Below are 19,693 nucleotides of genomic sequence, written 5' to 3'. Positions count from 1 at the left end.
GGCCTAAATTTGAAGTGACTTGCTCATGGTCACATAGTGACATGTGGGTTACATGACAGAAATTTATCCTAATTACCACTTATCTTAATTTCAAAGCATTCCACCCAAACACAATAATCTTTCCTGTAACTCTAATTGTGATGTGATGTCCTTGTCCTAAAATATCAGTGATCCCTTGGATTTCTATTCTGTTGCTTTTGTTGATGTCTCATCACCATTACTTTTCTTTAAAGAGAAAAAAAATCTTTGAAATACAGACTGCCATTTCTCTTATTCCAACAGAAATCTGTGACAGAGTACAAACTGTTTCATGTATTCCCATCAAGAATGGTTAGCATGTTATTTTATTTAAAGCAAAACCAAAATGTTACACATTTCCATATTCAAAATTCATACTCTCTATCCCCTTCTCCAACAATTAAGAATATCTGCTTTATATTATTGTGGTTTTACTCTGATATAGCTCACACATAGTTCTTCCTATGTCAATCTGAATCCTTCATTTTCATCATTTTTTTGCAATATAATAATATTGCCTTATATTTGTATAATAATTTGTTCAACCATTTCCCAATTGATTATGCCTATTCCATTTGCTGCTTTTTGCTAATACAAAAATTGCTACTATGAATATAATTGAACATAATCAATCATTTTCTTTTGTCTTTGATCTCTTTGTGGGTAAGAAAGTATACATGATTTTAAATATACAGTTCCAAATATTGAATAGTTTGGGGTACAGTTCCAGATTGCTTTCCATAATTGTTAAACCATTTCTATAGCTCTAACAATATACAGACAACATTCTCTTGATCTGCTTGTGTAGTAAACTTATCAGAAAGGAAGTTAGATTAATCTAACACATTCCATTCTTTATCCCTATTCTTCATAAATCTCCCTTTAATAACAGACTAGAATTTGTCAGGAATGTTAATTAAGTTTATTGGTCCAGTTCTAATCTCATTTCTGAAATTTGAAATAAACATTGGTCAAGTGCAATTGTGTAGCATATCTTTGATATGCTACAGTTTTTCAAATATCATTGACAGGAATTCAGTAATCATATGATTGAATTCTTTTGGTATAGTATAAATCTTTGATTACTCTTACTCTTTGACTTTTTTATCAGATTTTGGGCAAATCAAAATATTAACCTCTTAATTTACTAGTTCTCAGTCATCTTTATCTTAGCATAGATTTTTTTTTTAAGTGGAGCATACAAGAGTCTAAGTTAATGAATATCCACTTTCAAATATAATTGACCCTGGACAAGCCACTTAATCATTGGCTCAGTTTCCTCATGTGTAAAATGGGAATAACAACACCTATTTTCCTGCATTATTGTGAGAATAAAATAAGATATTTACAAACATTTTGTAGACTGTTGTGCAAGTAGATATTGTTGACAATGCATACCTTTGTTAGTAAGGTAATGTCTTTGCTCTATAGTGTACTGTCCATATTTGCCATAACTTTCCTTTCAAGGAGCAAGGTACTCTTAATTTCATGACTGAAGTTGCTATCTGAAGAAGAATATACAATATGGGTGTATCTATCAAAGATATTCTGTAATTTTTATGAATCAATAATACATCTAGGCAATTCTGGGCCCCTGTTCAGTTTCTAATGGTGTTTTAATTCTGGGACATTTTATTTGTTGAATTCTCAATATTATTTTAGTGTTTATTTTTGACATATGGGAATTTTTTGTCTATTAGCTTTAAAAAAGATTTTAAAAATAGATTTCTGTGGCATACTTTTTGCCATCTGATCATATCTTGCTAAGCATGCTAAATTTTTACAACCTGCAGCAAAATGTTCCATCGTGACTCTACTTTATTGCATAATTTTCATTGATCAGTAAATCTAAGTTCTTTAAGGATATCTTGTCTATTATTTTCCCTCCTGTTTTTATCTTTTATGAATGAGTTCCACAATGGAAATAGTTCAAGCACAATTCATATTCTTATTATTGTTCTTTGGACGATTGTTCAGTGAACAATTGTGCAAATGGATAAAACATATTGGAATATAAGCTCATCTTCTATAGGCTTATTGAAAGCATTTTCAAGAAAACCCCTTTAGCAAATAGGATAATAGAGATAATATGTATTTTGTCCTCTTCCCACATGGTTTTGATTTCTCTTTAATATTATTAATTTCACAATCAAGCATCAAGGCATTGAGTGGGATGTTGTAGAAAAGAGCATTGAATGGAAAGTCAGAAGACCTAGATTTAACATGAACTTGCTGCTATGAACTATGCTAACACGAACTACTTGCAAAAGCATGGGGAAAGTCACTTAACTTAATAGGTCTCATTTTATCACCAAAATAAGGAATGAGAAAATCAGCCCTTCCTTCTGACTCTAAATCAATAACTTAAGGTTCACGAACCATTTTTCCCAAGAAAAGGAAAAATAAAACTGAATCATTTATGAAGTTCTATTCTAATATTTCATTTTATTTACTCTAATTTTTTATTCTATGTTTATTCTAATATAATCCACCCACAGAGTTGAAAATACAACAAAAAAGAAAAGAGGAAGACATTTAACTTGAGGTTAATGTGGTATGAAAAACATTTGGAAAGGGAGAAAAGACTGAATATTTGTTAGTTCTTTTTTGACCCATCCTCTCAAGACAGAGTACAATATTCCATTCATAGTTTTATTAAGGTGGGATGATTACCTCCTTACTCCCATATGGTATACTATAATGTAAATGAAAATTATATTAACTTTCCTTCCAGTATTTGTAGTCTACTAAACTCCCCACATCTTTTTCACATAAACTACTCTTTTATAAGTGGAGAGGCATCTTGTCCTTATCGAACTGATTTTTGAGCTTCACTTGAAGACCTTTTTTATTGCTATTAAGTTTCATCTTGTTAAATTCAGTCTAGATGTTTTTGGATCCTGAAAATACCATATTAGTTATCCCTCCCTATTCTGTGTCAGCTGATAAGTATCCCAACTTGGTCTTTGTCCAAGTCACTGATAAAAATGTTAACACAGAATCAAGCTCAGTTTTCATGGAGACTTTCTTCCTCCCAGATGATATCAGACCATTAAGCACTACTTATTGAGTCCATTCATTCAACCATTTCTGAATTTATCTAATTGTAACACCCCATACTTCTCCACAAGAATATGAGATACTTTATCAAATGCTTTACTAAAATTTCAGTAATGTATATCAATAGTATTCCCTAGATTAACTATTTCAGCAACACTGTCCAAAAAGAAAACAAGTATAACACGAGAAAGTACTCTTCCTATTCATATAGTGGATTGCCCAGAAAAGATTACCCTAGATTCAAGTTCTATGACTACATCAACTCAAAGCCATAATTTATGAGTTCCCACCAGTGTGGTTACCTTTCACTGTCTGCCAAAGGACAAAATTAGTTAAAGTAAAGACATTTAATGAATGGGCATGGCAAAAAAGTAACAATATAATAATTTCCCTATTAACTTGGGACAAACTCTCCCACAAACACAAGTACCTGAAGTGAAGAAAGAGAATAGAGTGGTGAGATATATATGGAAACAACAGCATTCTCTCCTTGCTGAAATTGTTTCTTCCTCCCTCTTATCCTTCCCTCCCTTCCTCCTCCTCCCTTCTTTTTTTCTTTCCTCCCTTCCTTCTTCCCTTCCTTTCTTCCTTCCTCCCTTCTTCCTTTCCTTCTTTCATTCCTACCTTCTTTCCGCCTTCTCTCAGTTGTTGGGAAATTTAGAATTACTCTCTGAGATACTACTTTACACCTCTTAGATTAACTTAGATGTTAGGAAAAGATAATGAAAAATGTTGGAGGAGATATGGGACATTAATGGATTTTTGGTGGAGTTGTAAACAGATCTAATCATTTTGGACAGCACTTTATAACTATGTCCAAAGGACTAGCAAACATACATACTTTTTGATCCAGCAGTCTTACTACTGGTTCTGTATCCCAAAGAGATCATAAAAGAGGGAGAAGAATACACATGTGAAAAAATGTTTATAGCAGCAATTTTTGTAGTAGCAAGGAACGGGAAATTAAGAGGGTGTCCATCATTTGGGGAATGGCTGAATTAAGTTATGGCATATGAATGTAATAGAATACTATTGTTCTAAAAGAAATAATGAGCAGGCTGATTTCAGAAAGTCTGGGAAAATTTACATGAACTGATGCTAAGAGAAGTGAACAGAACCAAGAAAACATTGTACACAGTAACAACAAGATTATGTGATGCTTAACTATGATGAACTTGGCTCTTCTCAATGATGCCTTTCTCAAAGCAATTCTAATAGACATGGGATGGAGAATACCATCCACATCTAGAGAGAAAACAATGGAGACTGAATGTAAATCAAAGCATAATATTTTCATCTCTTTGTTTTTTTTTCTTTCTCATGTTTTTTTTTCCCTTTTGATCTGATTTTTCTTGCAAAATATGACTAATATGGAAATATATTTAAAAGGATTCTACATATTTAACCTACATCAGACTTTTTAGGGAGAGGGAGCTAAGAGAGGGAGGAAGAAAAATTTTGAACACAAAGTTTTATGAAACTGAATATTAAAAACTATATTCACATGTATTTGGGAAAATAAAATACTATTGAGAAAAAATAATTAGAATTACTTGGTGAAGAGAGAAATTAAGTGTTAACTCAGGATAACAAAACCAGTATATGTCGAGATAAACCTGGAATCTTGGTTTCTTTGACTTGAAAAATCATCTTCTATTATGTCATATTATTTCTCTAGTATGAGGATATCTTTTTAATGTACGGTGTGACCCTAGACAAGGCATTTAACTTTTATGAGTTTCAATCGAGTTTCAATCATGTCTATTAAAAGTAGGGATGGAATTAGATGACTTCGAGGGTCTTTTTTAGCTCTAAATCTATTATCTCATGCCTCCACTACATTTTTACCCTTTTCCTTCGAATAAAGAAATTCTTTCATAATCATTCTTTAGTCCTTGATTTCATCAAACAAACACAATGCTACCTTTGTAGCATATTGTTGTTGATCATTCCGTCAGTCCTATCTAATTCTTCATGACCCTATCGACCAGAGCATGTCAGGTCCTTCTATCTCCCAAAGTTTTTACAAACTCATGTTCATTGTTTTTTGACACTATCCATCTCTTCCTCTCTTGTCACCTTCTCCTTTTGCTTTTAATCTTTCCCAACAACAGGGTCTTTTCCAGTGAGTCCTGCATTCTCATTATGTGGCCAAAATATTTAAGGTTTATCTTCTTCACTTTCTAATTTCATATTTTCTTATGTAGGAGAGAGAAAAATGGATTCAGGTCCAGATCTGCCACTAAGTAATCATGTGATCCAGAAAAAAATCATTTAACTTCTCTAATCTGAAAATTAAAAAAAAAATGAAAACAATTTTTCATTCTCTTTAAAATAAGGGTATTGGACTAAATATTTTCTAAGGCCTTTTCCAAATCTAAAATTCTATGTTTTTATGTCATTAAAATATTATAATATATAAAGAAAAAAACTAAAGTTTTTTTGCCCCCAAAAAACTTGGGATTTTGGTTGGCTATTGTCAATACATGACTATAAAATAATGATATGCTGGAAAAAAGACATTTCTTTTGGTCTTAACTTCTTTATTGATCATGTTTTAGTTTAGAGTATGAGACCATTAAATGTCAAAGTGCTTAGATACTGTTTTATTGGATTAATTAATTTTTGATGCTCAGAATAAATGGATATACTTTTCCAAAACTACACTCTCTTGAATAAGAAGAGAGAAATGATGTGTGGAACATAACGTGGAAAATTAGAAAAGGAAATTCAAAGGAAATGAAACATATCTAATTATGATTTTTCTCTTTGTTACATGATGACACTTTATATTACAGACCTTCATCCTTCACACAGACTTGAGAAGGTTCAATATACCAAGTATAATACTATTGGACTCACGAAAGAAATTTGGTTTTCTTTGAGGAACCAGAATTGGAATGTTCTCCCAAATGTATAAAGTTAGGTAGGATTTTATTAGGTTCTTACCTGGGTCTAGCAGGTTGTGGTATTAGAAGAAGAGAGCTGAGCAACTTCTACTTAGAGAATGGTGCTGATTCCTACTAGAAAAAACAGGGAAGACCCCAAGATTGTAATTTAGGTGATATTCAAAACCCCTAAGGTGGGTAGGGAGAAAGAGCTTGGGCCTCATACTGTTAGTCTTTTTCTCACAGGGCCATCCTCAGGGGTTTTCAGACTTCCCTGGGATTTTTCATTTAGGAAGATATAAGGAGTCATTGTTACTGTTGTTCATTTATTTCTAGTCTTGTCCAGCTCTTTATGATCTCATTTGAGGTTTTATTGGCAAAGATATTGGAGTGGTTTTCCATTTTCTTCTCTAGCTCATTTTGCAGATAAGGAAACTGAAGTAAACATGGTAAAGTGGCTTGCCCAGGATCACACAATTCATAAGTATCTGACACCAGATTTAAATTCAGAAAAATGATTCTTCTTGACTTCAGGCCCAGTATTCTATCCATGGCACCACTCAACTGGCCTTGGTCCTTATATCTTCCTTATTAATAAATTGTGAAACAATCCAGTATTTGGGCGTTCCGCAGTAGAAACTGATGTTCCTCAGTCTTTCCCCATATGATTAGTGAAACTTAAATAAGAGAATTAAATTAGTGAAAATACCAAACAACTTTTAATTCTGGAGAATACTTAAAAAAAAAAAAAAAAAAGAGGAGCAATTAGAGGGGGGGAAAGAAGAAGGAAGAGAGACAGGAAACCAAAGTATGAGTCATCATATTTCTAGTCCGCCTTGACTTTTTGCACATATTTGTAAACCTAGAGTCTAAATTAAGAGATGTCAAGAAAGTGTGCTCCAACAATTAAAAGCTATTTTTTACTTCCACAGCTTTCATAGATTCTACTTTCCATAGGTATTCTCCAAATGAGAAGGCTTGGTGAACTCAAGGTCTATTTAGTCCCGTTGTTTGCTTCTTTCCTTTAGTGACATACATGCTTTTACTATTTGTTACTGTGGTTCATTGCTTTTTTCTCTTCTTTTTTCTTTTTTGTGAGGCAATCAGGGTTAAGTGACTTGCCCCTACTTACATAGATGGTAAGCGTTATGTGTCTGAGGCAGGACTTGATCTCAGGTTTTCCTGGGCTATCTTCCTCAGGTCTTACATGGCTAGTACTTTACCCACTGTGCAACCTAGTAGCCCATATTGCTAGTAAAATAATACAAAAAAAAAATACATGAAAAAATCAATCTTTATTTTATCTTTTATACATGAAGAATAGAAAAGGAAATGTAAAAAAATTTTCACATTTTTCATTGTCCATGATTACTATCCCCTAAGAAAATTATTTAATTTTGAATTGTGAAAATAATTATTGGAAAAGGTTAGCATTGATAATCTTAATTTTTTTTCACTTTCTAAACTTTTTTGAATAGTTTTATTGAATTTTTTTTAAAGTAAGAAGTAAAATGTATAATTTTTATTGCATTATTGCTTTAATATGTCTATTTTGTGCTGGTTTAAAATAGCTCATCCTTTTAGAAATAGTACTTGGGAGAGTTGTGAAAGTAATTGCAGACTTTTTTCCCCCTAGAGCAGCTTTGTATAAGTCTTTAGATTTAGGAGTATGCTTTAATTTCAGAGGACGTCAGGATTAAATGTTTAGTTCCCCAATGAAAACTTATGGCCTATAAATGCTATAAAAATGCTAGGTGAATTTATTTTTGCATAATTATATTATATTTTATGTTTGAGTAGAAATTGCAGTGTATAATCCATCAATATGCAAATCATTTTCATAGATAAATGAGTCAAAAAGTTGTATCAGTAAATCATTTTCATATACACTCCTACTTACTTATATGAGATGTCAGTTTCCCTGATCCATCTTCATTCTCTGTTCACCATTGCATGTTGTCTTAAAACTCAGATCTATCTTCATATTTTGTTATGGATTTATATGGGGATTCCCTAAAGGAGTATTTCTTGAATTGTAGTTTATAATCATCATTGTGGCTAGGTTAGAAAATAATCAGTTCTTGATCCACATCTCTGTTTGTCACTTAAAGAACTGTATGAATCCCATAAATACAGGTGACCACCTATTTTGTTTGTTGGTTGTTAGGAAGTCCAGGTTAAGTGAATTTGCCCATGGTCACAAAGCTAGTCAGTATCTCAAGCTGGATTTGAACTTGGGCTCTCCCAACTCCAAGACAAGTGCCCCATCCACTAGACCACTCAGTCCTCACTCAGTCCTACTTGCTCCCAAAGCACTACCTTTTTGTGTGAAATTCAATGCAGCAATTTTTGCTTTACTATTTTATGTTGATTTGAGTTTAACTATGTATGGTCTCAAAAGGGGGAAAAATACATGGAAAAGGATGCTTAAAATTTCTTGTTATCTGTTTTTCTTTGCAGAGACTAAATACTGTTGGGACTAGTAATGCCGATCTCCCTTTGGTTGATCCCGGAATGTACCAGTTGGATATTACATTGAGAAGGGGTCAGAACTTAGCTGCCCGAGATCGTGGAGGTAAGGACATAAACCTGTGCCCTTGGTACAATTGACTGTATTAATCCTGTAACTCATAAACTTGTTAGAAATTTGGTTCAAAAGTGAATATAGTTTATGACACTGAGGGAATGGTTGATTTCCTTCTCTTTCATCCAGTTCCTTATATGGAACTTAGGCCAACATGAGGTGAGATGTCTGGGATCAGACTCTTAAAAGTATTCATATCCCAAACTGCATAACTATTTGGGAGATGCCTAAGAGACAAGAGAGTGTTAGATTACCTAGAAGGTCATACAGCATCACAAATATGGGAGTGAATTATGTACAGAAAAGGAATGCCATATAATCTTTTATGAATGTGTCAAATGATTTTTAATGCCTAACTCAATGACTTTGTTTACCTAATTTGATTTTTATCTGTGTGAATCTTTGTAAACTACTTAGTTGGTTTGTGGAACTTTCTCCATCCCTATTACTGTATTCTTTCTATTTGGGAACCAGATAGTTTTTAAATACAGGAAAGTCATGACATTATTAAATCAGAGCATTTAAGTTTATAGTGTTTATAGAAAAAGCAGCTGAACACATAATAAACTTTCTCTTATTGATCAGAGTCAATTGTTTGTCTATCTGTTCTCTTTGCAAGGCAGTTATGAAAAAGTACCTTGGTTCCAGCATTCACTCCACCACTTACTAGCTGTGTGACCCTGGCAAGTCAATCTAACTTCTCTAAGCTTCAATACCTTTATCTGAAAAATGGGAATAATAATAATTAGATTTCTGTGATAAAAACACTTTGTAAAGTATATGTGAATATATATGCAGATATGTGAGTTAATGCCATTCCCTTTTAAATTCAATAAAGATCATTTCATTAGAGAGCTATAATTATAAGGGAAGCAAAAGATTTTTTATTTGTAGATTTGAGAAGACTGAGCAACTGATTAGATATGAATGTAGTAGGAAAAGGGAAGTGTCAAGAATGACTCCATGGCTGCTAATACCATCAAAAGAAATGGGAAATTCAAAAGAAGCATATGTTTAGGAGAGAAGACAGTAAGGAGTCCCATATTGAACCTGTTTAATTTATTATGCCTATGACACATCCAGATGGAAATGTCCATCAGATATTTGGTGATATAGATCTGTAAAGCTTGAGCTCTGTAGAGAGAACTATTATGCAAATATGAGTGTCATTCATAAAAATGATAATTGGAACCATTGCAAGTAATGAGCTCTACAAGGGAGAGTTTATAGATAAAGAAGGGTATAGTGTAATGCTGGAGAAACTGAGCAAGATAGAGATTAGAGAGTATTTGATAATTTATTAAGTGGAGAGATTTACTGGGACCAAAGGGATCCATGTTTGATCCCAGGACTGAATGAGACTAAAGTCTCAAAAAATCCAGCCCTGAATGTCAGATACAGAATTCTTTTATAGGGTTACAACTGATGACACAATGGGGGAGGTACCTGGATGGGGATGACCTAATAGGGGGAGGAACCTAGGATGAGAATGACATAATGGGGGGGGGGGGGGGGCACCTAGGATGGCATAATGGAGGGAGGTACTGGAGAGGCTCCTGATATTCCAGTGATATCTAAAATGGATAAAGACCTTTATCCCATCAAACATTAAAAGGGAATGAATATAGCCTAAGGTCTAAGATATAAAACCTTCATCCTATCAAACATTAAGAGGCAGAGTAACTAAATAGGACAATTAGGGGAACTGGATCAGGACATTAAAAGATAACTGTGGCACAACAATAGGACAGATCCTCAAGATATACTCAGCTCTATGGTTGGCAAATGAAAAAAGATCTAACAACTTTTACGAATGAGAATTTATAAATGAGAGAATTGAGAATGAGAAAGAGCTTTCCAACAAAGAACAATCAGTAGAGTAGTATCTGAAAATCCAAAGGTACAGAATATTTAGGAAAGAGGAAGTGGCTAGTAAGTTGTGTCAAAGACTGCCAGTCAAAAAGAGTAAGAACTAAGTAAAGTTAGTTGGATTTAATAATTTAAAAAAAAAATGGATTTTTTTTTTTAAGTTGGCAAAAAAAAAAAAAAAAAAAAAGGATTTATTTTGACCTTGAGAATTCTTAGTGGGCTAAGTTCCTGATTGGAAAATAACAAAACATTACAAAATAGAGAGCAGCCTTCTATTGCCTAAGGCTAAGGAGTATATGTTGATCCTATGACTTGAGGCTAGGGAGCAGTCTCCAGGTAAATTAAGGGTAGTGGGATAAGAAGTAATCTTCCGATGAATTAAGAGTGGTGATTATCTAGGAGTTTTTTGACACTACAAACTGAGGAAATGTCAGAATCAGGAGAGTTTTCTGAGAGATTCCAAAGCCAGAAGATTCAGGGTTTCCTGACCCAGGTCCAAATCAGGGGTGTGATGACCCCATATTTAAAATCAGCCAGAGTCAGGAATTCAGGTTAGGGGAAAATCTTCGATCTTTATTCTTTGTGGAGGTAAAGAAGGATCGCTATTGCAATGTGAGCAGCTGTGACAAGATGCCAGCCAGCAGTCTCTTTTTTGCTTCTCTCCCTGCCCCTCTGCTTCTACCCCACAAAATTGTCATTTCCTATACAACACATCAGGACTTGCACAAAGGGGGAAGGTGGGGGGGCATTCTTTCTCCAAGCATATATATTAATAGAGTATGGTCCAATTACTATTTAGCCTCACGTGCTTAGGACCTCAGTGCATCAACTCGAGCTTCAGCTCATTACACAGAAGATGTAAGAATCCTATTACATCATTTCCCCCACCCTCAAGCAGTCACCCCCAAATTCATTTGTGGCAAAAGGACAGAGGTCCCATCTTCTGGAGCTGAGAAGCATTGGATCTTTTTTTTTTAATTTTTTAAAATTCATTTATTTTATTGACAGGGTAATTTTTTACAACATTATCCCTTGAACTCACTTCTGTTCCAATTTTCCCCTTCCCTTCCTCCTCCCTCTCCCCTAGATGGCAAGCAGTCCTATATATGTTAAATATGTTGCAGTATATCCTAGATACAATATATGTGTGCAGAACTGAACAGTTCTCTTGTACAGGAAGAATTGGATTCAGAAGGTAAAAATAACCTGGGAAGAAAAACAAAAATGCAAATAGTTTACATTCATTTCCCAGTGTTCTGTCTTTGGGTGTAGCTGCTTCTGTCCATAAGTGATCAATTGAAATTGAGTTAGGTCTCTTTGTCAAAGAAATCCGTTTCCATCAGAATACATCTTCATATGGTATCCATGTTGAAGTATATAATGATCGCCTGGTTCTGCTCATTTCACTTAGCATCAGTTCATGTAAGTCTCGCCAGTCCTCTCTGTATTCATCCTGCTGGTCATTTCTTACAGAACAATAATATTCCATAACATTCATATACCACAATTTACCCAATCATTCTCCAATTGATGGGCATCCATTCAATTTCCAGTTTCTAGCCACTACAAACAGGGCTGCCACAAACATTTTGGCACATACAGGTCCCTTTCCCTTCTTTAGTATTTCTTTGGGATATAAGCCCAATAGAAACACTGCTGGATAAAAGGGTATGCACAGTTTGATAACTTTGGGGGCATAATTCCAGATTGCTCTCCAGAATGGTTGGATTCGTTCACAACTCTACCACCAATGTATCAGTGTCCCAGTTTTCCCGCATTCCCCTCCAACATTCATCATTATCATTTCCTGTCATCTTCACCAATCTGACAGGTGTATAGTGGTATCTCAGAGTTGTCTTAATTTGCATTTCTCTGATCAATAGTGATTTGGAACACTCTTTCATATGAGTGGTAATAGTTTCAATTTCATCATTTGAAAATTGTCTGTTCATATCCTTTGACCATTTATCAATTGGAGAATAGCTTGGTTTCTTATAAATTAGAGTCAATTCTCTATATATTTTGGAAATGAGGCCTTTATAAGAACCTTTAACTGTGAAGATGGAAAAATCCAGTTTGTTGAAGCATTGGATCTTAAAGAAAACATTTTCATTAATGGTGAAGTTGAGAAATGAATTGGACATAAGGAAATAGATATCACACACAAAAACTATTTTTTTTCTAGGAGTTTGGCTGAGAAAGTAGCTTGGGAATAGGAGAGCAAGAGGGGAAAAGAATAGCAGGATCAATTGAAGACTTCTATTAATGTGTTTGTAAACAACAGAGAAGGAAGTCAGGAAGAGACAGAAATAAAGTTAAAACTATCAGAATTACTCACTTGTGCTTAAAAAATAAATTTTAATTTAAACAATCTAACACATTTTTATGACTTTCTTTAAAATGCATCAATTCTATACACTCTTTTTATATATTAGTATTGATGAGGTTTGTATCCCCTCAATTCCCAGTGGTGATGAGGTTAGTGGCAATAAGAGAGTTGTTAAAATCCCCTTTTGGTTGGCTGCAGGTTCAAAGTGAAAGAATTCACGTATCCCGAATTATTAATAGCAAAATGAAAGTTTATTTTTGGATAGAAACCAGTTTGCTAAGAGACTGACTTCTATAGTGGCAAAGTTCTATTAGGGAAATGGATTCTGGCACTGAGAAGAGAATGCCTTCTCAGCAGACAGAGGATCCTAGCAAATTGCTTGGGCTTCTGCAAAGAGTGAGTTCAAAAACTGACCTTTAAAAGGAGTCTTGAGACTTCAGTACTCAGGTTCCCAGGTTTAGGTGCTCATCAGTATCCAGCCCAGATCTCCTATTGGAATTAACAATACTTCAAAGAGGTGCTTTTTGACCAGAATTTTTAATTGAATCAAAGATTTTGGCATCCCGGAAAGATAACTTATCTGGGGGGGATATGCCTTCCCCAGGAGGGGCTAAGACTCCAAAAGGAATCACAGATCAAAAGGAAATACAATTTCAGAACATAGTTCCTGGCACACAGTAGTTGCTTAATAAATAAATACTTATTGATAAAGTGGCTTATATAGATATTTGTCTCTCCCATGAAAATTTAAGCTCCTTTTTGTCTTTATATTCTCAGGCCCTAGAACAGTATCTGGCAGATTATATGAGTTTAATAAATACTTGTTGATTGGTCTGTTGACTTTTCCTTCTAGTATAATGAAAATGTTACCTACAACATAAAGAATCAAAGAGAGATCTATAGCAGTCTTTCCTAGGAGAATCTTGCATTTCTTATACTCACAGCTTACATCAAAAGATAAGGGCAGGTACATAGCTAATGCTTTTCCTCCAGAATCTCAAACAATCCCTTATTCCCAAGGCTAGCTAGTTAAAGTACAAATTGCCGCTACAGTTTGTATCTCTGATCTGCTAATCCTTGCCTTCCTTTCTTTTTCCTTGGATGACCCAGGTGCTTTACAACCTGCAGGGCTCTGCTTTTTCATATCTTACTTTGTTGAGTGAATTGATTGCCTGTCCCATAGGTTTGAGAGTTCTTTAAGGATTCACTTTTTATCTCCTTGCTTCATTTCAATTCCCTTTGTTCACTTCTCATATGGAATAGTTCCTACTACTACTATGTGGAATAGTAATTCTTGTAAATTATAATCTTGACAAATGAATTTTTAATTCTGCTTTTTTTAATGTTAAGAAACAAAACAATGTTACCAAACCAAATTTGGTTTTTTATATTACTGATTCCCTTTACTGACACATTCTAGGAATAAATAATTTACCACTTGAAATAACAAACAACTTTTGCTTTCCATCCATTTCTCCTTGCTTTGGGGAAGTATTCACAAGGAAAGAAAAACCCAACTGAAATTTTCTATATCATTCATTTATATGCACCAAATTTTATTCCTCTGCATTACTGAATCAAAATGACAACAGTAAAAATAGAACTCAGAAACCATTATATATATAGTTCTTATAGTTATTAATATAATTTAAATTTAGTGAAATACATTTATAGGGTTATGCAACATATGCATATATCATATTTAGATATGAAATAATATCCATATCAAGCATTTGCACAGCACTTTAAGATTTGCAAAGTGTTTTACAAATTCATTTGACCTTCATAACAACTTTATTTATTCCTAGAAATTAAGAACACTTTATCAATAAGTATTTATTATGTAATACCAGAGAAACTGAGGCAAGATAGAGATTAGAGTTTTTAATATTTTATTGAAAGGGACAGATTTACTGGGATTGTAAAGGGCTGAAACTTTGAAAAGGTGCACTTGAATCAGACAGCTGAGCAGTTAAGGCTAATTACCTATTTGACAGTGACTATAAGCACATATTTGGAATTGCTCTTCTCACAGTTAATACTGGCTCAATGTTTGGGGTTAAGAGAAGTGTAGGTAAGGATTAGGGGGTGGGGTGAGGGAGGCAAGAGAACTGCATTTGACCACAGGACAAGGAGGAGAAAAGCGTGGAGATTCTTGACTCTAGAATCAAGGAGGGATCCTTGGCAAAACTCCTGGCAGTTTTGTCCATCTCTTTCACTTCTCCCTCTAAAGACCAAAGGACTTTTGCTTATCCTGACTCTGGCTGATCTTGAGGCCTCCAGGGAACTAGCTTGGACTTTATATGGGACCAAATGGATCCATGGTTTGGTCCCAGGGCTGAATGAGACTATCATCTCCAAGAATCTAGCATCCAGCATCCAGCAGCCAATGCAAGTTCTCAATGACATATTTGTACATATACACATATTTATATTCTAGCTAAACAAAGGCAGGGAGGTGGAGTCCAAAGTCTAGTGATCGGGAATCTCCAGGCAAGAACCATTAATCCAGTTCTGACAGGTTGGGGAACAGGACCATAAATTCTAACAAACTGGGAGTTAAGAAAGTGTCTGGCTATAGATAGAAAGTTTGGATCCCCGCTTTTTTGAGTTTACACATTGACAATTTATAACCTCTGAGTTATACCAGTCTTAATGCACCGGAGGTGAGGGAAGGGTTGCAAGTAAGGGGATTGAAGCAGAACAACTTAGGGAAACTGAGGCAGAACAACTAGAGAAACTGAGGCAGAACCAATTTAGGAAAACTGAGTCAGGACAATAAGGGAAAGTGAGTCAGAACAATAAAAGAGAACTGTAGCACAACAATTAAGCAAAGATTGGAAAAGAAATAGGCATAATCCCTCCCATCTGCATTAAAAAATAACATCTTTTTAAATAATATATGGGATAAAACACTAGAGTTTGTATCAGAAATCCATGTGACAGGATTTTAACCACTTAAAGCCTCAATTTTCTTCCTAGAAAAATGGGTATAATAGGGTTTATAGGATTATTATGAACAGTATTTTTCAAGCTCTAAAAGGCTATAGAAATGTGGGCTATTATTTTGCCTAGAGCAAATATATTTATGCATATACATGTGCATATAAATATACACACATGTATATAGTATCTTTATTATTTTGTTTATGGAAATATTATTTCCCAAGGCCATTCAGGTATAGTTTTACCTAATAAAAAAGTCATAAAGTTTTAGAGCTAGAAGGATCTTCCAGTGCACAGATTTTTAACTTTCATTCTATGAACAATTTTTTAACATTTTGGTAACTGTATTTCAATATAATTGGTTTCCTTTGTAATCCTATCTATTTTATTTTATCCATTTAGAAACTTTATTCTGGAAACAGTTCATAGGTTTCACCAAACTGCTAAAGGGATCCATGATACAAAAAATTATTAATACTCAGGATTTGGTGCAAGCTACTTATTTTATAGATAGGGGAACTGAAGCCAAGGAAGACCAAATGACTAAGGTCACATAAGTAAGTGCCTGAACCAAGACTCAAAATGGGATCTTTTGATTCCTAAGACAGTTTTTTAGGCCTCACCAGAGAATCAAGAAAGTAATAGTCCCCCTTTCAAAAAGATAGGAGGGCAATCAAGTAACTTCAGTTAAGCAGAGAACTTTAACTGAAAATTCTCTATTCTGTCTCTGTATAGCAATAGTTAAAAACTTCTTCTGGAGTAGTTTTTATTTTGTATGCCTACATTCCTTTATGTTTTGGTTGAGTCATTCCCTTGACTCATCAAAAATGGACTTAAAATATCAGAGTACTAAATACAACAAGTTTTTATTTGCTAGGCAATTTAAGTTAAGTGATTTACTCAGGGTCACATAGCCTGTGTTAAGTGCCTGAGGTCAGAAAGGTCCTCCTGACTATAGTGCCAGTGCTCTATCCACTGAGTCAACAAGTATTTATTAAATGTTTACTATGTCTAGAGTATTGTAGAAGGAAAAGATAATAGGGGAAAAAATTAATAGTTTTGCCTAGGGAGCTTACATAGCAAGTGTTACATGATTTGATCAAGTTCTTACAGTGATAGAAGCAGCACCAAAAACCTGAGCAGCACTTACTTCCTTTGGATGAACCTACCACTTCAGAAGAGAAAAAACAAAGCTACATTCAAGTAACCTTTATTTCCCTTTCCTTCCTAAAAAATATGACTGATGGGACAATTAAATGAAAAAAGAATGAAAGTTTCAGTCTTAATTGGTGTGTTTTTTCAAGCAGAAGAAAAGTTGATCTACTAAGAGTGGGAGCTTTAAATGATTGTCATAGTTAAGATCATATTTTAACTCAATTATTAACAGCCTTGAAAGACATTAATGTCATTTATTGATCATTTAATTATCCACTTTACTGGTCTTTGTTTTTAAGGAAAGTTGAGATATTGCTGAGTCTTGAAAGAAAGTACTGCCATGAATATAAGTAGGCTGAAGAAAATTATTCTGCATTTTTAAATATGAGTGGGGACTATGTACATACCCTCATTGCACACAAGATATTTTTGTTCTTACTAATTGATGGAAAATTATGATTTTGGTAAGATAATTATGATTAAAAGCATTTATTGAAAGGATACTTGCCTTATAAAAAGCCCTATGTGAAGTGATAGGAGAAATAAAAACTGGTTATAAGTAGTGATTGATGTTGTCATCCAGAAATTTTAATTATTTCTTTCTGACATTAACATTAATCATATCTGTAATGAATTATACCTGAAAAGAATTTTAGAGTTAGTTAACCAAACTCCCTTAAATTTATTAAGTGGGAAAGTAAGGTTGAAAAAGATTGGGGTGGCTTGGTCAAGGTCATGCTTTTTCTTTTTTTTTTTTTTGATGGGAGACCTAGAATTCAAGTCTCCTGACCTCTAGGCCAGAGCTCTATTCAGTTCATCCCTTTGCACTGTGTACTCTGTTTCTTGAATAGCCTTGATAAAATCTTAATTAGAATTTTATCTGTGTATTAATATCCAACATTTATCCATTCATTCAGTGAATGTATGTGTTTAAAGCAAAATTAAGTATGTAAGCTTCAGACGCCAACTATCCAACTGGATCATTAGGGCCTATACTTTATAGCATTTTGACAATTGTCAATATATTACATTCATACCATAATTTATTCAGCTGTTCCCCAACTGATGGGCATCCACTCACTTTCCAGTTTCTTGCCACCTCAAAAAGGGCTGCTACAAACAGAACATGAGCAATTCTTTCTAAAATTTAAGCTAATGGCCTGTGCATTCAACCCAAGTATGTGTAAGATATAGCTACCCAAATAATAGAAACTTTAAATTTTAAGTTTTTTGCATTCATGGAACTCATAGCTCTCTATATAAATCCTTTACTCAATTTTCAAATGTTTTATATGTTTAAAAATTATATATATATATATATATATATATATATATATGTGTGTGTGTGTGTATATATTTGCACATATATATACATGAATATATATATATGAATGAATTAGAAACAAAAGTAGCTGTTTGTCACTTAGGGAATGGCTAAACAAATTGTTGTAGATGAATGTAATAGAAGATTATTATGAGAAGTTGTAATAGTACCACAGTAAGACCATATAAAATTATTGCATGTAATTTACATAACAATAAGCTTTTTGATAGCAGTGCAACATAGCAGTTCTTAAAGTATGATCCACAGATTCCTTAGGGGTCCTCTTTCAGGGGGAATTCAAGGTCAAAACTGTTTTCATAATATCATTCATCTGTTTAAAAAAAAAACAAAACCTTCTTTTCCAACTGTAGAACTGTTTGAGGCCATATTGTTTTTCTGTACTTCAATCAAAACAACATATTGCAGATTGCATAGAAAAGCAGATATGAAAATCCAGATTCTTCTATTAAATAAGATATTAAAGTGACATGAAAATAAGCAAAACAGTGCTATTTGCACTATTTTTTTGTTTTGAAAATTTTTATTTTCATAAACAATGTCATTTTAATGTTTATTATTGTTATTTCTAATAAATTAATAAACATTTTTAAAATGTACCAGCTTTTGTTTCTATTACAAAAATAACAATAGATGTAATCCATATGAACAAAAGTTCTTTGGGTTTTTTTTTTAAAGAATATTTTTAAGTTCTGAGATTAAATAATTTTAGAATCCCTGACTTAGCCAAAATAAATTCAAGATCATACAAACCAGAATCATTTTTTTTCATGAAATAACACTTTGAAAATAATATTGAAAATTGTAGGTAAGAATCAAAATATGCTTATAGCTATATACCCCTAAAACCTATCATACAATTCATCAATTGGGAACATTATGAAATGATTTGCATTAAGTGTTTTCATGCTAACAATAGATTACATAAGAAAAAAAAAAAAAAAGAGACTGGTCCTACGAGGATGGTGAGAACACTCAACAAAATGGAAAATTAAAAATAAAAACTGGACAATGAATGCAAAAGGAGTTTTTTATAAGCCTGCTCATAATAGAGACAAAAACAAGGTAATTCAAAATTTCCAGGGTGGAGCAATGAAAATTCCAGGGAAAGCAAAACAATATGAACACTAATCAAGACAATCAAAGTAGAACAAGATTTAAAATGCCACACTGGAAAAAAATCAACAAATACACATATCAATATTTAAAATTAAACAAATGAGATATAAAAGTACTAGAAATGTGAATGAGATTCAATTCCTCCTGACTAGCATGAATAAAATCAGAGTAAGGGATTAATTCATATTAAAACCATTACTAATATCTCAATCACAGACAGAATTGAAATAATCTTTCAAAAAAAACAATGAAACACAAATCCCTGTAACAGATAAGAAATCTACAGGTAAAAAAAGTTTTCAAAGATGATTATTTTCCAAAGACAAAGTCCCCACATGTAACAAATCAGGCTCCTGAACAAGGGTTGTAAGAATTTTGTTGGT

At 33.5% G+C, this 19,693-nt stretch overlaps 1 protein-coding gene across 8 annotated transcripts in view; it reads left to right on the top strand.

Annotated features, from left to right (window-relative positions):
• MCTP1 (multiple C2 and transmembrane domain containing 1) overlaps nt 1-19,693 on the top strand; it is a 697,990-nt gene that overhangs the window by 294,476 nt on the left and 383,821 nt on the right. For all 8 annotated transcript variants that reach the window (XM_051993794.1, XM_051993777.1, XM_051993761.1 and 5 more), the window contains exon 2: nt 8,427-8,541. In XM_051993794.1, coding sequence (XP_051849754.1) covers nt 8,427-8,541 — 115 coding nt within the window. The remainder of the gene's footprint in view (nt 1-8,426; nt 8,542-19,693) is intronic.

The sequence above is a fragment of the Antechinus flavipes genome, chromosome 1, assembly GCF_016432865.1.
Source record: "Antechinus flavipes isolate AdamAnt ecotype Samford, QLD, Australia chromosome 1, AdamAnt_v2, whole genome shotgun sequence".
In the NCBI taxonomy this organism is placed as follows: domain Eukaryota; kingdom Metazoa; phylum Chordata; class Mammalia; order Dasyuromorphia; family Dasyuridae; genus Antechinus; species Antechinus flavipes.
This window is presented reverse-complemented; position numbering and strand designations above follow the sequence as displayed.